This window comes from Glycine soja, chromosome 8 (genome assembly GCF_004193775.1).
Source record: "Glycine soja cultivar W05 chromosome 8, ASM419377v2, whole genome shotgun sequence".
Lineage (NCBI taxonomy): Eukaryota > Viridiplantae > Streptophyta > Magnoliopsida > Fabales > Fabaceae > Glycine > Glycine soja.
In genome coordinates, this window is record NC_041009.1 from 19,868,154 (window position 1) to 19,888,606 (window position 20,453).

Sequence of the window (20,453 nt, forward strand, 5' to 3'; positions counted from 1 at the left end):
CTGAGGAGCCATTAATGCTAAGGGTCATCAGAGGACGAAGTACCTCCTTAGGGAGCATTGCCTTGTCATTAACATTTTAGTAGAAACCATTGCCTTTTTAGTGCAACGAATCAGTTCTGAAAGTCTCGAAACTATCAACATTGCCTTGTCATTATCATATGGGTACTGATTGACTGTTGTTACGACTTGATCATTGAGAAGTTGGATGTTCATGAATACACAATTTACTTCTTGATTAAGAAAGCTTCAACGAAGTGGGCTTGCTCAGCAATCTATGCAAGCCTTCACTTTGATCAATGAGCTTTATTCTAGGAGTATCTTGTTAACCTTCGTAGCAGGATTGACATTCCTTGGCTTTTGTTGGGAGACTTCAATTAAATCACCAAGCCTTCTGAAGTTTGTGGTGGAAAATTTTCCAATAGTTGGGCCCTCCTCCTTTTATCCCTCATGGATAGGTGCAATCTAATTGACTTAGGAGTCATGGGCAATGTATCCACTTGATTTCGAGGGGAAGATAGGATCTACCATGGGCAATGTATCCACTGAATCAGGCTTTGGCAGACACTACCTGGAGATTAGCTTTTTCAAAAGCTTATGTTGAAACCCTCTGTTGAGTCTACTCAGATCATTCGACAATCATTCTCCACTATGGGAGTGATCAAAGTAGCAAGAAAAATTGCCTCCTTTTGTTTCCAAGCTTCATGGGCTACACAAAGAATTTGAAAAGGTAGTTCAAGAAGCCTGGATCAAACGTGCTCACACTATTAATGGTAAGCTCAATAATGTTAAAAATGATACCCTTGCTTTTAATAGAAACGTTTTTGGTCATATAGCTTATAGGAAACACAAAGTAGAAGTCTGTTTAAAAGGTCTCCCACAGAGTCTTGCGATCCAAGATTCTAAAAGCCTTAAAAGACCTAAGAAATAGCTCCATGATGAGAACAATGAGATCCTTCTCCAGGATAAATTTTTGTGATATAAAAAATCTTGAGAGAAGTGGGTGCGTTTCGATGATTGAAACACTTGTTTCTTCAACACCTAAATGGTTGTTTGCTGGAAAAGGAATAAAATTCTTGGCATTTTCTTGGAGGATGATTCTTGGCAAACAAATCAGAAAGTACTTGAACTTGACTAACAGGTACTTCAAAAAATTGTTTTCTAATGAGGGTGTAATTCCCAAAAGCCAACAAGACCTAGTTCCTCACCTCGTTATCCCAGAGGAAAAGAGTTATGATCTACTTGTTATTAACGAAAAGGTAAGAAGAGTCATGAAATGCCTACATTTGTAGGGACTAGACTTAGCCTAGGTTGGGTGAACCAACATAAATCCTTGGTGTATTGTTTCCTCTCTTTTTGCTTTTGCTTCTACTTATTGTTGCTTAGTACTTTAAATTGGTTTTAAAAGGGCAAGTTTAAATTAACTTCAATGTGATCTTAGATCAAAGGGTTTAACAAAACTTTTTTATCATTCAAAATTAAGCAACTTTTCCTGTGTGCAATCAAAGAGTATATAAAAAATTGAGGAAACAAAATTTGTATCTTTGTGCAAGTAGGTAATGAAGTAATACTCAACAAGTTCACTTGGTGATAGGTCATAGTATTTGTTATTCTATCAAAGTACTTGATAGGGAACATGTTACTCCTATTAGTCTTCTGGTTCTCAATAAGAGCTAAAGAGCCAAAATTAGAAGCAAATGTGCTTTTGCAAAAAGTAGTTATATCAGTAAAAAACCACTATTTAATTCTCTTTCTAATGATCGACTTGATTCACTTCAATAATGACATGTTATTCAACCCTTTATGTAGTTGACGAATGTACTCCAATGCTTGAAATGTAATACACATAAAGTGAACATGTGTTACCAAACCTGTTATTGGATTCATAAATTTATTTATGATGTTTCTTCCTTTCATTATTGTAATATTTCCTTCTGCTAAACTAAAATCTAGAGCATCTATCAATTAACACTTCCAAAATTTAATTTCTAGAAAGTATTAACTGCATTTCGCATACTAAATTTTAAAACACCTATCAATTACCATAAATAAATTATTCTAGAATTTAATTTTTGGAAAAAGTATTTTAAAAATAAAATTACAAAAATGCGAAGAAGATTGTATATGTAAAAGAGGTTGCAAAACGTAATACCCCACAAACATTTCTAATTGGGGCTTATTATACTAACACGTTGATGTACAGTTTTTAGTAACTTAGGCCGTTATTTACACAACGAATTAAGTATACAATACAAAAAAAAAAGGCTAAAGAAAATGAAAAATAGAAAAGGGAAACAATTTTTGGAGTGTAGTGCCATTACCATTATGCCACACTTGACGTAATCACTAAAGAGTACACCAATTCTCATCTACCCTCCCTAAGAGCCTCCTTAAGGATCGGTTTAGAAACATCTCTTGGTGGATAATAGTCTACACCACCCATCATGCTTGTACTTCCTGATGAATTCTGGTAACTTGTATCTGATCCTTTGATTTCAATGCCAGTCATGAAGCTGCTCACATCCTCAAATTTCCAGTCAGATAGGTATCCAGGCTTTGAAGGTACAGTGCCTACTTCAATATCTCCTGAAAGCATTGCCACCACACGTGACATTGATGGTCGTAATGTTGGTGATGTCTGAGTGCACAAAAGTCCTATTCCTACAATACGTTTTACTTCTTCCTCGTTGAATTCTGAAAGTCTATCATCCACCAGATCAATTATGCAATTTTTTTCATGAAGTTGCCAAGCCTGAGAAAGAGAAAAGCAATGACAATAAGGTAAAATAACAAGCAAATAAAATGATTTTCAATGTTTTGTGCACAAATTGAAAAGATGACAAATACGAGGGAATCCTAAATTCCTTTTAGTAGTATTAACATGAGTCAATTGTCATAACCATGCAACCGCTTTCTACACAATTTTAAGAAGAAACTTAGTTTCATATTATGCTAGTAAGATTTCCCTAATAATTAACAAAGCAAAAACAATAACTATTTTTCCCATGAAATAGACAATCTAATTGAAGCCATTACATCTCTAAGAATCACTGTTTACAAGGCTCCTCAGTGTGAGAAATTTCATGTAGAGTAGGTGACTTTTGAGTGAGGTGTAATCTTGACCAATGATTATGACCAAAGGGATATTACAAAAGCTATTCTTGTACAAAAATGTTTTTAACAATTGTTATATTTTGTGACATCATCTTCACGATTACCATATGCCAATATGTTAGTTAGGTAAAAAATAGACACCATTAAGGAAGATATATATCGACATTATATAGTTCATCTCATTCCATATATTAGGTAACAAGAAAAAAAAAACATCTAAGCACTTGAAAATTGGTAATTATATGGGAAATGACTCATTTATTATCCTATGAAATGTAATATAGGTATAATTATGATAAAAAGCAAAACTATATTAACATTAAGCATTTTTTTTGGAAAAATAACATTCATTATAAGCAGAGGCAGTATGCATACCCATTCTAGAAGATACACCTTCTCTCCTTCCAAACTTGAATCAGAATTTGGCCTCCCACTAACTAACTCTAGAGCCACAACACCAAAGGAAAATACATCTGCTTTCTCTGTAAGGAGGCCACGCATGGCATACTCCGGTGCAAGATATCCACTTCATCGCAAGAATTTGAGTAAATGGGCAGTATAAAATTAATTAAAATAAAAGTGAGACCAATCCATAAATAAATTATAGAAAAAAATCATGAAACGAATACAATATTATAAAGTATTGATGACTCACATTGTCCCCGCCACACCGGTACTTATATGGGTTTTTTTATCATCATATAATTTGGCCAAACCAAAGTCAGATATTTTTGGAATAAGCTCATAATCAAGCAAAATATTACTAGCTTTCACATCACGGTGTACAATGCGAAGACGTGACTCTTCATGTAAATAAGTTAAACCTCTAGCAACACCCAAGCATATATCATAGCGTGTGGACCAATTGAGGGTTAAACATTTTCCTGCCCAAAACAAACCACAATTGTCCTTAGTTATTTATACAAATGAAAATGAGAAAAACAAATAAGCATTCATACATATACACTGAAAAAAAAAGTATCATTTTCTCATACCAAACAATGCTTGATCAAGACTCTTATTTTCTAGATACTCATAGACAAGCAGTCTTTTACTCCCCTCAATGCAACATCCATATAATTTGACCAGATTACGATGTTGCACAGCTGATATAGTAGCAATCTCAGTTATGAATTGGCTCTTTCCTTGATGGGATCCCACAGATAGTTGTTTCACAGCAATAGCCCTTCCATCGTTAAGTGTCCCCTAGAAGAAAGAAAAGAAAAATAATATTCTCTAAAATAAAGGATTTAGTTCCAATATTACTCTCAAAATATTGAATATTAGAAAAAGGGTTTCATTCATCAAAACAGTATGACTAGTTGCAGTGGTTGAGTTAAGTCCACGTTAGAGGAAACACTAGCTAGTAAAATAAAATAAAATAAAATATATTTATCATTTAAGAACATTATGACATATAAAAATATATGATAAAAAATAATTAACAATTATTAGTTGAGTTAAGAATAAAAAAATCTACACTTGTCTTTTGTGAGGTAAATTTAATTAACAAGAAAATCAATATATAAACATGCTAAAATTCTAAATATCGCTATATCCGAATATATCAATAACTAGAAGCACTAGATACATATGAATTGTTAGGGGTAAATAACTAGGAAAAAGTAATGTTTACGGGGAAGAAAATATTCATTTTTATTAAATACTTAGTAAAAAATCCAAGAAGAGTCTATGCTCCCCTCAAATGATCGTGGCTCTACCATGTGAAACCAGCTGCCTTGAGCATCATTTGATCCAGTATTGTCAATGATAACCTTTTGTGAAGTAGCTTATAATCATTTTCTTCTTAAGGGACATAACATTACCTTATAAACAGGTCCAAAACCTCCCTCTCCAAGCTTATTTTCATGATTAAAGTCATTTGTAGCATTCTTTAACTCAGAATAGCTGAAAGTGTAGGGCTTAGTATCAATTCCTAGAAGCTATGCAATATCATACAAGAACAAAGTTAAGGTTGAATAAGCATAAACTTATTTTAATGAAGTCGGGGATGATGCTCAAATTTCTTTTTATTCAAGTTCAGAACAATATTTCTCCATTTTTTGCAAAATGTTTTGAATTAAGATAAGAAAAACAAATAGAAATGCACATACATTATCTACAATGTTGAACTATTAAGCATAATACAATCATTTTTTTCTTCTATCATCTGATTATGTTGTGATTCAGAAACCAAAACATATAAAATATGTAGTACTGAAGTGACAGTTTGTCCTATTCTAGTCTAGAGACATAAGTAATGTATGTCCCGCTAGATCTTGAAATATCTTATGCAATATGTAGAAAAAATTTAAATAGTCAGAGAAAAATGTTATACAAATATTCACACAATGTCTTTACCTTTTTCATCATCACGACGTCTTCTTCTCCGAATGATATAGAAAATTGCAAAAATTGATAAAACGCTTACAACTCCAACTCCAAATACGATTCCAAGAATTAGACCGATATTATTGTTGCTACTACTTGGAGGTTTGTTACTAACAGTAGGTATGAAATCTGTACAACACAAAACAATGTATCAAATTAAAAAAATATATAAATTTTGAATATCTAGCTGATAAGGGATTATGCATAATGAAAGGTTAGTAATTAAACATCTAAATTACCAATTTTTTTCATAGTATTACCTGGAATAGCATGGATTGCTTGAATTAAGGGCCCATAAGTACCTTGAGTTGGTATGCAACAAGTACCTTTTCCAGCCCAAAAGAGATGAATCTCAAGATAGTTTTCTGTCACTTCAAATCTAAATTGCCTTTGGATAGCTCTATATGAGATGCCCCCAGCTTCCTTCTGTATATCAAAATCCTTCAAAACACGAGTACCCTGAAATATTCAAATGGAAAGAAAAATGAAGGTAGACAAAGTAGGCACATTGTAGATGTTGTGCCTTTAATTAGATAATTAAGAAGAAAAGTCCAAAACACATTTTCCTTTCCTACAAATACATTGATATTATAAAAAAATGTTAAAGGCGTTCAGTTCCTACAGTAGAGCAATATTCTCTTTTAGTCTCAAATATAAATATAAATTGTCTCCTGTTGGTCTTCATTTATATATGAAAATGCGTCATATATGTTGTTATTTTCATAAATGAGGGATTGTTATTTTCATAAATGAGGGACCAAAAGAAAATCACATTTTATGAAAGACACCAACAACATTTGATATATTTTCATAAAGTTGGAAAAAAGAAATAATTTATATTTGAGGGATAAAAAAAATTATTATATTTAGAAGGACTAAAAACAAAATTAATCCAAAAGGATTAAATTTCATTTAATTAAGTTTTTAGTTTAGAATTAATTTGTGGAATAATTAAATTAAAACTAATAATTATTTTAACTACATGAATAAAACGTTTAACCAGGATATAAATTTTATAACTTAGATAACTAATGTGATATTATAATTGACGGAGAAAAAAAATCTATCTTTATATTAGTAATTACTACATTCTTTCATTATATAGCCTTTTAAACCTTGTTCTCCAACTAGAGGGTTAGAGTTAAATATCATCTCAATAAAAGCTTTTATATATATATATATATATATATATATATATATATATATATATATATATATATATATATATATATATATATATATTGCTTAAATATAATGTTAGATTCATTGTGGAAGTTGTTTAAGATATTGGATACGTCTCCAACTGAGTATCTAATCATTATGATTTTGAAGTATTTTGATAAAGACATAAGTACCTGAATATAAATATCAAAGACTCGCCTCCCAAGGCTTTCCCAGGTTCTATTAGAATCTAGAATAGCTGTTTCTGCAAATTGAAGGGTTATGTTGTAAAAACCATTTTCCAGCCCCAGGCCATAATATCTTAATGACGAAGCAGAAAGTCGTGCTGTTTGGAAGAGCTCCGGATTCACAGTGCCAGCGAACTGATTAGGCACAAAACTTTTGTATACAGGATTACTGCTCCCCGCAAATAATCCAACATTACTAACAGCCCATCTGTTTGCATCAGTAACAAAGTATGTAGCAGGACCAAGTGTTTGATTGTCCATTTCATACACTATTCCATCTGCCGACCTAATTTGGTTACCACCACCCTTGATTGCAAAGTCAGAGTCTGCATGTAGTCATAGATAAGAGATTGATCAGTGAATGAAAAGGAGTTTTAAATAACGAGATTGACTTTAGATATAACCGGATTGATAGTTATTTGGATACAATATATTTTAGTTACTTAAGATTTGGTTAAAACTAATTTTAGTCCCCACATTTTATAAATAATGATTTTGGCTCTAGTATCTATGTATTATAAATTTCATCTTTAATCTTGTTATATTTTAATCCAAGCAAGGATAAAATCCACCATTTTAAAAATACAAGGATTAAAATCTCCATTTTTAAATTGTAGAAACTAAAATTAATTTTGATTAAATATTAAGGTACCTAAAACACATTGTCCATTTACTAAGAAAGAAAGATATAAATTCTTGAGACAATATAATCTAATCATTTGAGATCCTAAATTTGCAGTTACACATGGTTGAGTTAACTTCTGAAATTAAATATTAATATTCTCATATACCCCTTAATGAAATTCAAGATAATAATATTATAGCCTAGAGTGAATAGTGCCCACTCAATAGTCCTTTAGGCCAACCAGATTTCACATTGAAAAGTATTAAAAGAGAAAACCTGTACATGTTGTGGCTCAATTAGTATTTTATAGTCAATAACCACTATGTTATTTATTAATCAAGATATTGCAAAATTGTTTCAAAATTAGAAATAGTTCTGAGTCTAACAAGGTTATTAAAACCTGTTGGTTAATCTTTAAGATAGTTGTTCTTACAAGTCCAACAATTGTCAAGAATGAAAGTTAATTAAATTAATGATGGTTGGCTAGAAGGAGAAGTAAGTGACTTGTAAGGACAAAGAATTACAACAACTTTACAAATCTTTATGTTGTGGAAAATGACAAAAAAAAAGAAGTTAAATTTATCAATGAAAACTCAAAGGTAACAAGATGATTTTTATCGGGAATGTTGCTAGAAGTGAGGAGGAAATAGTATTAGGAGAGCATAAAAAATGTACAAAGGGCAATAAGCTATTTGCGAGGGGAATTGACCAATGATATTAAAGAAAAAGAAAATTGAATAATGAGGAGTGAAAAATAATGGAGACACATAACAAGTATTTGAATAATGGTTTGGTGGCTTAGGGCTGGGAGGCAGAGGTTACATTTAACCTCTGATTGTATTCTCTTTATTGAAATTTTTGTATTTTTCTATTTTAGTAACTGTGTTTCTGTTTGTCGAGCACTAATTTCTCCTCTTGCAATAGAGATTTCCTTGAATTCAATCTTATTCTCAGTATTAATACTAGTTTATATCAAGGAAAGAGTTTGTTTCATTTTTTATATTTTGTTTGATTCTTCTACTTGAGTAGTTGTGTTTCTGTTTATCGAGCAATAAATTTTATTTGAAAAGAAGACTTCTTCCTTGAGTTTTTATCTTATATGCAATATTAATATCAATTCCTATTATAATTCTAGCATATATGTGCTAGTACAATTATACCACACAATTATACCACACTATGTATATAACAAAAGTAAAAGAAAAAAAAAGAATACAAGCAAATGAGTGGTTAAAGAATATAATAATATATTACCTTCTGTCTTATATATAAGAAACAAATACTTAATTACCAAAAACAATAAAGATATTTAAGTTTTTTAATTTTAATTAATAATGTCATAATTTTTATTTTCAGAAATATCCACAAAGTTAAATGGTTTAAGTGATAATTATATTTAATAACATTACTGTCATATTTTAAGGGATAATTTTTACAACCAATGAATATAACTAATATTATTTTCTAATTAGTTTTAGTGTTTCACATGACTCACATCAATAAAAAAAATAAAACTTACATCTTCCAACTCCTTGATTGCAAGGAAATTTTTTTTGGAGACAATTGAGCCCAATAGGCAAGCCACTGCAAAAAAAATTAAAAAAAAAAGGTTATGTTTTAAATTGCAAAACTCTTCCGGCTTTAAGTTACACCCAATAAAAATAGAAATCAAAGGTTTAATTTATTAAGATTTATTAAGTTACACCCGATTAATATAAATAGAAATCAAAGGTTTAATTTATTAAGATTTATTTCAAAGGCTTTTACCTAAACCCCAACATGAATGGAAACTAACACTTCAATTCTTGGGAAAACATCTTCCAAGTTTAGGAAAATCGTCAACCAAGCAAGTATTAACAATGCTCAAAGAGTGATGGGATGACAAACTTATATTAACTTAATCATTTTTTGGTTAGTGTTACCAAATGAGAATTAGTTTTTACGTAGATTTCTAAATTTTAAGTCTTAGAAAAAAAAGTAAAATCTTATGGATTATTTAATTTATTCACAACACATTATCTTTAATCATCAAGATTGCCTCCTTGCTTTGAATAATCAAAATTTCAAATCATAAAAGTAGATTGAAATAGAGAATCATTGTAATAATAGTTCTTCACTTTTATCATCATATATATAATGGCAATTTCATTCTCATATCTGCTTAGGAAATTATATGTGCATAAAGTGATTAATGAAAACAATATCAAATGAATCAATTAATGACTATATCAAACACCCATTACACATGCTAACTTTTACCTAATGAAGCAATTAATAAACATCTCTAGAATCATATAAGCAAAAAAGTTGTTTAGTATATTTGACTTAAATATAAACAGATCTAACTAATTAATTTCATCCATATTAAATGATGTCATTTCTAAATTATCCTTCATTTAATTAGGAATTTATTCTCAAAGACTTTGTTTTATTAATATATCAAGTTCCAAAGAAGGACTTTTTAGGAATAATTTTATTTTTTTAATTTGAGATTACTAAAATTAAATGATTTAACTAACTTTTTTAATCGATGTGAAAATAGTTATTTTTGTTTATATATGAATCTAGAGGAAGTATCAAATAAACATGACATAATATATTCTCAAAAAATATATTAGTAAAAAATATGAAACTAGAGGCCAAAGAATGAGAAATGAAAGAGACATCAACAAAATCAATTACAATGATAAAAATTATTAAAAGTTGTTAAACATAATGAGTATCAAAGAGGACAAACAAGATATGATACATTTATGTTAAAAGGAAAATGTTTCAAATGGATTATAAGACTGTGAAAATAAAGAGAGAAAATTATGCAACCAACATATCAATCTTGACTAAAAACTAAAAGCATCTAGCTAGAGACAATATTGAAATTCATATTATACCCAAAAATAGGTGATACATGATAAATTTTGAAGAACTATTAAAATAATCATCATCAAATAAAGTGTATAATTCTCACCCGGCATTTGAGACATCTAAGTTGTTGGCAACTAAATTCCTGTATTTCATATGTCAATAGTATCATAATTAGTTTCAACATACATAGAGAGATTCGTGTTATTGTATAATTTTAAACATATGTTGTTAAAAATTTCAACTAAAATCTAATGGATAGTTAAATGTGAGAGGAGACAAAGACAATTCTATTATTATAGTAAAAGGAATTGTGGGAAGATAATATTATTATAACTATGAAATTAATGAATTAAAATGTTTATGAAGTTAATTAAATATCATTAACTTAAATTCTATTGATACTAAATTTTGTCCTTTTCAATTTATATCACTTTAATAAACACCATTCTTTAAAAATAAAGTTTAAATTTACATTTGTTAACTCTTGATACTCATTTAATATCATTCTAGTGTTTGAGATTGTATTATTGTCTTTTAGAAATTTATTTAAGCAAAATTTAGAAAACATTAATTAAAACAAGATTAATGATGAAGTTTTGTAAACATAATGGTTTGATGTGGTAGGTTATTAAATTATGAAAATAAATATAATCAAAGTTGTTCTAGATTACAATTTCAAACAAAATCTTAGGAAATTGTTGTCAAACAAAAAAACTTAAAAAACAATTTGTATAAAACAATTGAAATATTCGATATGGATAACTTTAGGACTCACACAAGTATCTTACATAAAATGTAACTGAACAAGATCAAATTGTAGAAATGGAATGATTGTTTATTTTATTGACAAATTTCTCTATATTTTGACCTTTGCATATAATGGGATACAATATAAAATATAAGAATGAAATGTTCTACTTTTCCTTCATGTTTTCTAACATTATTAAATACTCATAAAAGTGTTCTCTTTTGTTTATTACCCGTCTCAATCCTATTTAATAGCCTTATACCATTATGTCTTAATGATCCCCAATTACTCAATTTATTGTTCATAACATAGATAAAGATTTTAAATAACATACTACACTTTGGTTATAGTAGAGTGGTTTAGTGTAGTTGTCACACTAAACCAAATAGTTGGCTAAATAGTAATTGTAGTAAGTGTTATGTGTTGATTCCAAAAATATCCCTTTGAATAGAGACATTAGGACATTTTTTGAAGGGCTACTTATGTGATTTTAATTTCTAAAACTCAAATTCTTATATATAATGGCAGTGAAAATGATAAAATAATACTTTTATTTGGAAGATAATGATGAGAATTGATAAATCCCATCTAGAAAAATTCTATTTAATTTTTGTTGGTATATTTACTTGTATGTTTTGTATAAGACACCTATGTCATTTTTATTGTTAATTTATGAATGTCATTAATTTTGAACAATTTTTATCATTTATATGCATATTGTACATTAATAAACTATATAAAAATTTCAAAATAACAACTATCCCACTTTACACTATATCAATTTTGGCGCCAACATCTACATCCCACTATCTAAGATTTAAAACATTCACATAGACCCATTGGATTTGGTGTTTGCTAACAAATTGATATGTAAAAAGAGAAGGAAAAATAAATAATTTCACTACTTACAATTGTAAATTTGGTTCGTTTACCCAAGGGGGGAGGCTACCCGATAGATCATTGTATGACAAGTCTCTGCAAGCATGTTAAGTCGAACCAAATAAAAGATAGTACATGAGGAATGAAGTAGTTTCAAACTGAAATTAGGCTAGAAAAAATAGCCTAAGTTTAATATAAATATGAGTTGACAAACTCTTGTGTTTACAAGTATACCTAAATAGTCACTTCTTACTAAACCTATAGAAGTTAATATGATCACAAATACAAGTATTGATAGAAGTGTCATATATAATACTCTTATAAAAAAAATATGAATGGACATGACCAAATAAAGTAGAAGTTTAAAACACTAAAAAGAATATGTAAATATAAATCATCTCATGAAAACATCATAAAAAATAAAGACGTGATAAAACATCATTAAAAAATTATAGTTGAGAAATTCCAAGAATGAGTTAGAAAAGTGGAGAAAGTAAAAAAAAAAAAAAAAAACTTCGAGATAGATGATGTCATCTTTTCTTTTTTAGCATTAGTATTCAATCATTGTAGACTTAATAGATGACTACCATTTATCCAATATATATGATTATTTATACATATCTACAAAATATTTTTGTCCTAATATTTTGAATTAGTATAGCTAAACATTCCATCCTCCATAATTCAAACATGTCAATCTTACTCACATATTTACAAGAGATGGACTTTTCTGCATCGGAAGGGTACCGTTGAATTTATTATTTCTAAGAAACCTATGATTTGATAAAAAAAAATGAAAAATTGTTTAAACTTTGTACAATAACATATCAACAAATTAAGACATAACTTCTTAAGAATGCAATATTACAAGAAAGAGAGTGAGCTCAAATTGAAAATTGATCCCAAATTTTGTCCTGTGATGTTATTGAAGCTTAAATCCCTGCAAAAACCCACCAAAAAATATATAATTTTCTAAATGTGCGGGTAGTACACAACTATAAGAAAAGATACTTAATTTCTTTTTTTTGTAAATAAAGAAAATAAAATGTACAAATATCTTATTTGTATGATAAATAAGCTGAAAAGTTATATCTTTCTATCACATAGCAACGAAAAAAACAAAATTAAAAAAGATAAATGAACAATAAACTCCCATTCATTTGAAAGCACAAATACTTATTTTAAGATATCTCTCATATAACTAGCCAATACTCAAATCGGAGATATACCATGGAATAACAACATTGACTAGTTTCTTGCTTTCTAGTTGACACCTTTTACATAATAATTTCATTTGAATCTAGTTTAACACAAATAGGTGATACTCACAATTGATTCAAATTGTGTAACTCTCCAATGGTGGATGGAATCAAACCAGAAATATTGTTATTCTTTAGTTCTCTGCAACAATTGTAACAAAAAATTTGGACTACATTTAGGAAGATAAAAATAAGTGAACAATTCAATATGCATGATAGAGTGAACCATGATCATTAGGAAAGTTGAGGCCTTACAAGATAGTCAAAGATTTCATATTCCTTAAAAATTCCAATGAGGAACTCCCATTAGATAAACCTGTGATTCTCCTACATTTATTTCATACATGATATATTAGCTTTCATAAGTCAACAATAACCAAATAAACTAATTGTGATACTTACAATTCTGTTAAAGAACTCAAATTAGAAAATGATGATGGTATTGAGCCATTAAAAGAATTGCCCTGAAATCTCCTATCAAGACATACAACAATTCACAAAAATTATTAATACTCATTTTTTGAATAGAATATGAAATTAACAATAAAAGGAAAACATTAATTCCACATCCAATATAATTGATTTTTGCCCAAAATTTTTCACCTACATATTTCAATTAAAGGAGGAAGAGAAAATTGTATTGTTGTCTTACAAGGATTGAAGCTTAGACCAATTCCCTATGAAGTCTGGTATTTTTCCTGTGAGTTCCGTGTCTGAAGCCCATCTAAAATGAATAGAAATTTTTTTTATCATTGTAGAAGTTCCTTTTTACTCTATTATCATATTAGATACATTAGATTAGGAATATCTTACACTTGTTTCAAATTCCTAAGGTTTGCAAATGTGGAAGGAATTGGACCGCTAATTCCTAAACTATCAAAGTGACTGTAAGAAAAATTCTTTGAAATTAATATTGTATCACGATAAAGATATACAACTTGGCAACAAACTGTAATTTTGAATAAAAAAGGCCTAACACTATACATTATCCAAAACCAACTCATTATTCAAAACAATGTATGCTTATGACAATATAAAAGGCTCATTGATGAGTATGGATAAATAACAAATAATTGTTTGTTATATTTATTTGAGTATGGGCCTAGCATGTACTTTTTAGGGATATTGTTGTTTGCAACTGTAAACCATATTTGAAAGAGTAGAGATAGGACACAAAAACATAGAAACTCATATACTGCAACATAGAGGTATGATTCAATAACATTAGAAACAAATAGGATTTACTAATGTTAGACACCTAAATATTTGAGCAACAAGATTCAAGTAAAAATGAATTGATGGGCACATTGACTTTTACTTAATAGTCATTCCATAACTTATGGTAGCAATGTATTTATGGCTAGCCAAAATTTTAATTTTGCTGCTGCACTTCTAAAATAAAATAAAATAAATATGTTAGGTGGACAATATTTTGACATACAATATAAAAATAATGAATAAATGTAGTTAGTGTATATGTATGAGAGTCTATGTAAAAGAGCAAATATATATGACCCAAACTTAATTTAAAATAATTACTAGTACATGTAAAAGGTAAAACTATAGAAGTACTTACATTTCTTCTAAATTTGTCAATTTTCCAAGTTCAGATGGAAGAGATCCTCTAAACTTGTTTGATCCAAAAGCCCTACAAATTTAATAAATTATAAATCTTATCAATGCCGTCAAGAGAAATTTCCCATGCATACCATCATGTGTCCAAAACAAAACAATCTTAAGATTAATTAAAGAGAACAAACTATTTTGTATAAATAAATTCTAAAAAAATTTGAGTTTTTCTCTTAGCCATTTAGGTATAAATAACTAGTCATTGTTTGTCAAAAGGAACAACTATTTAGTTTATAACTCGTTATTTTTTCTACAATGTTAATTAAATTCATCACTTATACTCTCATCCCTTATCTATTAGAGACTTCATTAATCACATTACTAGAAAAACAAACAAAAATTATCAAAAGATCCATCATAAGACCAGTGTATCCTTTTTTACACATATATGTCATTCTAATTTAATGGCCGAAATGAACTTTGACCTACATCAGGCCATTTGGATCAATCTACTCACACCATTAATTAAACACTTTGCTAACACCCAAGACTCATACTGCAAGGGACATTGTTATGACTTAAACATCCAACAAAAAAAAACTAGTTTATTTGGTGGAAAAATCTCATCACTTGAGTATCACATTAAATTTCTTATTTTAATCAATGTAAGACTTAAATTAGACACTAAATCTCTTGGTGACTATTTGATCCTAAAAAGAAAACCATTGATACCTTTATAAACAAAGAAGAAAAACTCAAAGTAAATAACATACAATAATTTTAACTCTGTAAGATTTCCCAATTCCTTTGGAAGCTCTCCAGAAATATTATTGATGCCAAGGCTCCTAACAAATAATAAACTTGAATGTTAAAATTATGTGTCTCAAAAATACACAAAATATTATAATTTTAACTTGGGTCAAATTGCCTTACAAGTATTGCAAACGAGTTAGATTTTCAATGCTTGGAGGTAGAGAACCTGTCAAGTAATTTTGGCCAAGATTTCTGCTTGCAATTTGATTGAACTTAGTATATAAAAAAGCATGTGATTCTTGCATGAGAACAACGAAATAAAAGCTAAAATTGCACTAAATAATAATAATAATAATAATAATAATAATAATAATAATAATAATAATAATAATAGTGGTAGTGAAGAAAGCATACAAATTGGTGAGGTAAGTCAAAGTCCATAACTCTTCTGGAATTGTACCAACTACGCTCATTGCATAAACTTTTCTGTTCCATTAAAAAAACAAATGAGTATTAAATTTCTATAGTTATAGTAAATTTTCAACTTTGAAATGGTAACACAAATTTATTCAAAACAAATTTAAAAGTAATTTTTAGAGAGAAATAGAAAGATACAATGCTGTGATGCGACAAGTAGTTCTATTGTCATAGGAACAATCACATTTGATCAATGGGTTGAAGGTTGTATCATCAATGAGGGAAGTGTCGATGGCTCTTCCAGTACAAAGTTCACCGCTAATATTCCAATGAGTTGGGTTTGCCAATATATCCCATTTCTTAAAGATTGAATTTAAAGCTCTTGCTGCATTCATAAGTTCACCTTTTGAGGGATATGTACTCAAGATAAAAAGAAAGGAAAAAAACATTCAATTTGAAAAATAATAGAGAGAAACAATATGCCTTTGTTCTTAAATATAAGACATTTTTTCAAATTTATTTGTATTTTTGCAAGACTCTTCAAATTTTCTTTTGCGCTAATTTTTTTTTATTAAAATATTTTTAATTACTTTAGAATAAACGTGATGAACTAAAAAGATAAATATACTCTCTTTTATAAGGATTGAAGAAGAAAACTAACACACATTAATTAATTAATTAAGTAGAAAGTAATTAAGTAGAAAAAAAGATGAGAAGTCCAATAATTTTAAGAGCAATTTTGGAAAAATAATATAAATTGCTAGCAAATTTAATGCTATTAAATAAATAAATCAACTTTTAAGGGTGTGATTGAATCTTATATTTAAGGACACATGTATAGTTTGGGTAAAAAGTAAAAGGATAAAAAGAAAAAAAATACTAATACTAAGAAATGAATATCTTTTAGTTGTTTAATACAAAATAAATATAAAATAAAAATAAGAAAAATATAATAAATTATATCTTTTACTCAAAAACGTTTTATTAAGAATGAAAGATATAAAATAAGGATATGACACCACATGAACGGTCTATTTCTATGTTGTTTCAAATTAAGGAAAATACATTGATAATTGAGGTTTTTTTTTCCTTACCATGTCTATTTGATTTTTTTTTTTACAAAGTTATAAGTATAAAATATCTACTAATTTTATTAACTACACTTTCTCTATAAAAAAAATTTAAATTTGAGATCATATTTAAGAAATCTAAGTATAATTCCATTCAAACTAACATAATATTTGTGTTTATGTTTACATTCGGTAATTTTTTTTTCTTCAAAATGTTAACTTTTTTATATAGAAGACTCTTCTACTACTATTGTAAATTATTTCACAATTTTATTTTAACCTTTGACTATTCTATTTCAACCACACTAATTACATATACAACATATAAAGTTCTAAAGAATAAAAAACCACAGACAGACATATCAATGATTTTTTTTTTAAAAAAGAATTGGAGCTATTATATATATATATATATATATATATATTACAATAGAACTTCTTTATTCCATATATTATATTAATAGGTTACACAGGCGCAGACAATGGACTAGTGCTTTTTATAAGAACAAGTGAGTCAATTTTTTTTAAATATAATTTTTTAAGTTTATGCAAAGTGAAATAATTATGAAAAACTTGTGAAAGAATATTTAAGTTGAATTTGCAAATGTTGGAACTTTAGAAAAATATCTCACAATTGACTTAGTTATACTTAAGACATGCTCCAAAAATACTAGTGCCGCATGTTGTCTACACCTCTAATGAGATGTCTATGAATAATTTTATATAATGACAATTAGACAATAGGATCCAATTAAAAATATATAAAAAAATAAAAGTTCAAGAAACAAATTAAAAGACAAAAAATAGGACATAATTAAAATTTTGAGAAATGTATCGGGACCTGCAAAATAATTAAACATATATTATAAAGAATTTTTAAATATAAATAATTTTTTTAAATACAAATGTAAATATATTATTATTAAATAATGATAAAACTACATATTTAAATAAATGTGATTTTTTATTAAATAAAATAATATTAAAGATAAAATGTTTTTAAATTAAGAAAGAAATTATATATATAGAAACAACTTGTTTAATAAAATATGTTGTTTTATATTTCTACATCTTTGAATTTCATATATTATGCAAAAATTTAAAATCTTAAAAATTAATTTATATAGATTGATAAAAATTAAATAATAGTATAGGAGATTAATAAAAAATAGAATTTATTCTAAGCAACGTAGACAATAAATGTTTTTTATATAACTAAAATTTATAAGAAATAAATAGTTTCGAATATATAAATTATATTGTAATAAAATTTTATAGCAATAACTATATATATAAAAATTATATTTTAAATTTATAATAAATAATTTATATTTTGATATAAATCTATTTTTAACTATTCAATAATTTCTTTTAAAATAAATATTATATAATTCGGTTTGGCAGTGAAACATAGACGGGAAATGTCCTCTCTAGAAAAATACATTATCATCAATAATGCAATATGCCAACAAGGGAGTCTGGCTGGTCTTTGGAAGGTAGCTACCAATTAAAAGTTAATAATAAAATTAAAATTAGTAAAATATAAATATATTGGTACATGTGGAAAAAACAAAAACAAAAAACAAAAAAAAAAGTAAAAAATTGAGTAATAATTTTTTATAGAAAAAACTGTGTAGCCAAACATATGAGATGGCCATGCAGACAAATTTTATAATACTACCAATGGCTATTGATAAGATACCGTATCATATAGAGCAAAACTGCAAATTGACCAAAAGAACAAATTGTTGGAAATCAGGACAAACACACTAATCTGTACTGTACCAATAATTTCCTTTTTCTCTGTCAGTTTATTCACAATATGCTAATCTTTACACTTTTATAAAAGTTTGTCTTTGCTAAAACTTTTTTGCAGCATACCAATGTTATACTTTCTAACTGCTAAAGAGTAATCTCCGTTAAAATTGAGAGATTAATGAAAACAGTTTCGCAATATATATATATATATATTCCACGAATACTAGATCTATCTTAATTGGTATATACTAGCATTCTATAAAAAAAATTGAACTAAAAAAATTATTTAATATTTTATTTTTCAAAATATAATTCAAGTGTATTATTGTATTTTATCATTTAACTTAAAAAATAAAAAAGTTCCCTCATATATATAACATTTGGAATCGAATTTACTTAACATGCTTAAGTACTCAGCTATCAAATATCAATAGTTCAATACTCCTATGTTAATGATGAAGAGTTAGCTATTTCTCTGAATCCCCTGCAAAACTGAAACTGAGAAAATTCCCAGAAGTTCAAACCTTTCCCAACATGCCACAAATTAACAAGAAAACTAGTAGTCTTTTGATTTCACCTATATATATAAATTATTTTTTATAATATTAGAGCATTTGACTTCTCCAAAAAACTTTCATGAATTCCTTAAAGTTTTATTCTTTTGGACCGATTATAAAATTAATCATCAATTTCAGACTTAATTACATTTAAAATTCTTTGTCAACAAAATGAAAACCAGAAAGCAGTCACCTTCGGAAGGATCAGTGGTGGCGTTTGCAGATTGAGATTGTGCAACGTTAACCAAGCTCAACGCAGCAACAAGTGCAAAAGCCAAAACATGTGACAATATGCACCGTGCCATGATATGAACTTGATCCACCCTCACAGAATAATAACCTTGGTATTTGGTATGCAATAACCGCAAAGTTATAGAGACAAAAAATAATAGATATGAACTTGATAAACCCTTGGAGGATAATAATCTTAGTATTTGATAATAAGGAATGAACTTACAGAGAAAAATATATAGGACGTTTACTTTAAGATTTTTGAACAAAACAGAGGCAAAGATGGCGTCTCTGACCAGTGACCACCAACTTATAGAGCTTTGTCAAAGCTTACGAGTTCAATGATGGCACCGCAAATGTAGACATTATTGGTGGTCTGCAGCAACACATTTTTTATAGTGCCTACCAATAATAATCATGTGATATATATATAATAAAAAATATATTTACTACATTAAAGATATATTCAGTAATTACATAATAAGAATTAATTATATTATTTTTTAATTTAAGAAATCTAAATTAATTTAAAATATTAAATTATATATGTATTGTATTATTATTGATCGAGATTATGGATCACTGTGATGATTAACCTACCTAATAATTTCTCAGCAAATGGAGCACGTGAAACTTCTCTCGTCAAAATGATCCACCAGGAAATATATAAATTAAGCTACTTGACCCACTTTTTATATATTATTTGAGACATTTTCATATTCTTATTTGCAAACGTGGTCACTATTATTTTAAAAATTAATTACAGGGATCATTGAGTATTTTCATCTTTGCAGGTTCTAAATTCGGTATTTTT

General features: G+C 27.9%; 1 protein-coding gene across 2 annotated transcripts; it reads right to left on the reverse strand.

Annotated features, from left to right (window-relative positions):
• Window positions 1-2,130: 2,130 nt before the first annotated feature.
• LOC114422634 (probable LRR receptor-like serine/threonine-protein kinase At1g56130) lies at window positions 2,131-19,844 on the reverse strand. 2 transcript variants are annotated; one of them, XM_028389096.1, is made up of 24 exons: window positions 19,602-19,844; window positions 16,222-16,408; window positions 16,021-16,092; window positions 15,787-15,858; window positions 15,627-15,698; window positions 14,861-14,932; window positions 14,098-14,169; window positions 13,937-14,008; window positions 13,687-13,758; window positions 13,540-13,611; window positions 13,355-13,426; window positions 12,894-12,965; window positions 12,733-12,798; window positions 12,056-12,121; window positions 10,502-10,540; window positions 9,056-9,120; window positions 6,858-7,237; window positions 5,763-5,961; window positions 5,473-5,631; window positions 4,938-5,056; window positions 4,107-4,317; window positions 3,767-3,995; window positions 3,487-3,637; window positions 2,131-2,749 (listed from the first exon to the last, which is right to left on the reverse strand). In XM_028389096.1, the coding sequence occupies exons 1-24, from the start codon at window positions 19,711-19,713 to the stop codon at window positions 2,363-2,365; spliced, it is 3,090 nt and encodes a 1,029-aa protein (XP_028244897.1). In that variant the 5' UTR covers window positions 19,714-19,844; the 3' UTR covers window positions 2,131-2,362. The 2 variants fall into 2 exon arrangements, with proteins under 2 accessions (XP_028244897.1, XP_028244898.1); XM_028389097.1 differs by lacking the exon at window positions 14,098-14,169.
• Window positions 19,845-20,453: the final 609 nt, after the last annotated feature.

Coding starts and splice junctions, on each gene's coding strand:
- LOC114422634 (XM_028389096.1), bottom strand. CDS start 19,713: ATGGCACGGTGCATATTGTCACATGTTTTGGCTTTTGCACTTGTTGCT. Junction 12,966..13,354: donor TTACACAATTTGAATCAATT/GTGAGTATCACC, acceptor GGGTTTTTGCAG/GGATTTAAGCTTCAATAACA. Junction 3,638..3,766: donor ACCGGTGTGGCGGGGACAAT/GTGAGTCATCAA, acceptor CTTGCGATGAAG/TGGATATCTTGCACCGGAGT.